This window comes from Mirounga leonina, unplaced genomic scaffold (assembly GCF_011800145.1).
Source record: "Mirounga leonina isolate KUSES-001 unplaced genomic scaffold, KU_Mleo_1.0 Mir_201, whole genome shotgun sequence".
Taxonomy (NCBI): Eukaryota; Metazoa; Chordata; class Mammalia; order Carnivora; family Phocidae; genus Mirounga; species Mirounga leonina.
In genome coordinates this window covers 15,097,447-15,101,131 of record NW_023270504.1, presented here as the reverse complement: position 1 = coordinate 15,101,131, position 3,685 = coordinate 15,097,447, and the positions used below count along the sequence as shown (strand labels likewise).

Below are 3,685 nucleotides of genomic sequence, written 5' to 3'. Positions count from 1 at the left end.
TTTGGTTCTGAGGGTAAACCATGGTAGTAAAATACGGTAGTTGTGTTATTTTGTATTTTTCTGGCCATCGAGAGAGAATGCATTAGTAAACATCTCAAAGTCATTTTTGGTATTTTACTTATAAGTTCAGGTTTAATTTCAACAAATTAATTCTGATCTCTAAGGGTCCCCTAATTAGTCAAAAATTGTGCTGCATACTTTTGCCTCACTCCCATGCAACAATGTGGTAGAATAAGTATTAATATGCCTGGGGTTTTTTGAAAAAGAAGAGTTAATAAGGAACTATATTATTCTACATACGACGTTTAGTAAATCAAAGTGCTGCTGATGGCGAGAAGCCCAGCATACGAAATAGCACAGGAATCTCATCTCTGACCAAAGACAATCTTCAAAGTACATTAGCACAGGTTCAGAAATAGTGTGAATTCAGAGAGCCAAGCACAGAAGTCCGCAGAGCAGATCTCTTCTACAGATATGGAGATTGAACACTGTTTGACTGCAAATCAATTTCACAGGCACTCATAAAAATGTCTGTGTAATTACAGGGTACCAAACCCAATGCCCAGCATCTGAGAAATAGCCTGAGAAGGCAGGGGCTAATTACTGCCTAGGATATAAAAGGGCACAAAGCACCTGGGAATCTAATTCCAGTTCACTACAACATGCAGCAGTGGGTGTCTAGAAGTTAAAACACTCTTAGATTTCACAGTTCTTTTTACTGATAAATATTTGCCAACATATCTTATATAATCAGACATATTTTAAGAGCTTGTAAGTTCTACTCATTTACAAGCAAGTTGCAAGAGCAGCCTCAGTAGCCGAAGGGCAGGAGAACTGCGCTGCAAGAGAGTCACATTGTCGGGACCCTCTGAACTGTTTTCCTTTCTTTTTTTCCACCGTTCTATTTTGAATACTAAAGGGGAATTTGCTCAATATTTCTGTTTTTGTAAATAATCATTTTTCTTTATGTTTTAAAAAAAGAAAAAAGGTATGGACGTTCATTTTGGCTGTTTTATTATGATGTATAGCTAATGATCTGTCAGGTACTATTAGCTGCTATCTGACGTACCACACATAAATAAACAGTGCAGCAGGCTCAAGACTCTCACCCATTTTGGAAAACAAAGGAACACGACGGTAACCTGCAAAAGGAATCATATCTAATTAGGACAATAAAAATAAACCAGCAGTGTTCTCGATAGTGCTACCAAGAATCTAGCTTTACTAAGCATATGTAAAAACTATAACTGCATAGTTATATTCATCTTGTATATTAATTTCCTAGAAAAAAGAAAATATCTGGTTTCTGTTCTGACTTCTTATTGCCTAACACTGAGCACACAGCTCACACTTCTCCTCCCTCAAAGTGCAGTGTGCTAAATTAGCCACCATCCTTCTGCTGCAGAAAGACTGTTTCTGAGGTACCGCTCAGATGGTGATAGAGAAGTAAACACATTGGGACAAGGTAATTGGAGGAATAGCATAAATCACCTCTGCAGGGTGACTGCAACATAAAGGCAGCTCTGAAAGAGTCAAGAAAGGATGATCTTGGGCTCCCAGGCTCTTCTTGGGCTGGCAGAATGAGTCACTGCTTTTCCCTTCTCTCTGATTCCATGCTTTATTTCTTTGTGGTAGTCATGACTACTCTTAATTGAAACAAAAGAGTGATGATCCATGTAAAGAAATGCTCATCCATGCCAAGTTTGTCTAATTTATCTTCCTAGCGATCCCAAACCACAATCCCACCTTCCACATGAGAACACGTTTCTGTAATATACCACTGAGAGAAAATATGTGTCAATACATAAAATTTCCTTTACATCTGACTTTCATTTGGTGTATACATGTGTGTCTTTGGGAAATGTAAGTTCTAATTGTTAGCACAACCATCTTACTTTTTGGAATATTACCTTTGTTCATGCATAGAACTGGTAAAGTATATTGGCCAAGAAATTCATTTCCGGTTATTAAACCTTGATTTTCAACAACAAAACGTATCAAAGCCAATTCTGGCACCTGAATAATGAATGTGAATGTTTCATTCCATCTTGGACAAAAAGCTGAAATATAAAGGAAGATATCATCAAAGAATCATAGACACTATCTCTAGGGAGTAATGCATGGTATCTGTTCTCTGAAATTTTTCTTTTCAACACTTAGTAATATTAACAGCTTATGTTTTAGAGCACTTAAATTTTTCACACATCCAATGAGAAAGGAATAATAATGACAGTAACAATAATTATTGGGTTTTTAGTATTGCTGGGCAATACGATAAGAACTTGAAGTAGATAATCTCATTTCATCCTTACAACAAACCCATCAGGGTTATTAGTATCCATATTTACAGATGAGAAAACTGAGCCAGAAAGATGTTACGTAACTTCCTCAGGGTTTCACACAGCCATTAAGTGGCAGGACAGGAATTCAAACAAATGGAGTCCGATTTCAGAGCAGAAACATTTCATCACTAGGCAATATGACTGCTGTGTTTAGGCATTGCCCTAACAAAAGAGTTAAATAACATCATTTTTCTATACCGGCTCCTATTATGGGAAGAGCTCCATAGACAGTTGTTGGCCTGAGAGCTAAGTACTCCAAAGCCAGCCTTTGATCCTTCTTTTGAATAAGTGTTCATTTTAAAGTCCCAAGTAGATGAGTCATTTAGATCTCCAGCAAAATAATCATCCCAAACAACCATCTCTTGCCAAGTAAGAAATCCAAATTGTGTCACAATATGACCCAAATCATCCAATACTTAAGCATAATTTAATGGAATTAAGAAATTCACATCCAGATCAAATATACAGCCTACTTAGATTCAGAGAAAAATAATATGTATTGCTTTCATGTACAAAGGTAATGTCGATAGGTTTTGTTCTTTGAGTTACCTTTCCAGAAGTATGAAAGAATTTGTGACTAATTATATTTTCTGTTTTCTGTGGTGCATCTGTGGGCACAGGCACACATTTACCAGATAATAATCCAGGATGCAATCTATGCCCATGAAAATATTAAACCAATTGACTCATGCTGGTATAATGAATGTATTGTCTTTCCTTAAGAAAAGAAATAATTCCATGGAGTGCAGGGGCAGATCTAAGAGTCAGTTCTTTTTTTATTTTTTAATCTTTTTATTAACATATAATGTATTATTTGTTTCAGGGGTACAGGTCTGTGATTCATCAGTCTTACACAATTCACAGTGCTCACCATAGCACATACCCTCCCCAATGTCCATCACCCAGCCACCCCATCCCTCCCACCCCCCACCACTCCAGCAACCCTCAGTTTGTTTCCTGAGATTAAGAGTCTCTTATGGTTTGTCTCCCTCTCTGGTTTCATTTTGTTTCATTTTTCCCTCCCTTCCCTATGATCCTCTGTCTTGTTTCTCAACTTCCTCATATTAGTGTCAATTCTTTATAGACTCTTTAAAATGTGCACAAAATTCTTATACTGATTTATCTTCCTCCTCTAACCCTACTTCATTATAAACTCTCTCTCTCACACACATACACATATAGATCATATGTATTATATGCAAAAGCCCTTTTAGGAAAGAAAGAAAGAAAGAAAAAGAAAGAAGAAAGAAAGAAAGAAAAAGGAAGAAAGAAAGAAAGAAAGAAAGAAAGAAAGAAAGAAAGAAAGAAAGAAAGAAAGAAAGAAAGAAAGAAAGAAAGAAAGA

The 3,685-nt window shown here is 36.5% G+C and overlaps 1 protein-coding gene across 1 annotated transcript in view; it reads right to left on the bottom strand.

Annotated features, from left to right (window-relative positions):
• Positions 1–1,056: 1,056 nt before the first annotated feature.
• PLCZ1 (phospholipase C zeta 1) overlaps positions 1,057–3,685 on the bottom strand; it is a 50,487-nt gene continuing 47,858 nt past the window's right edge. Inside the window, 2 exon segments of the mRNA XM_035027866.1 lie at positions 1,057–1,142; positions 1,911–2,060. Coding sequence (XP_034883757.1) covers positions 1,057–1,142; positions 1,911–2,060 — 236 coding nt within the window.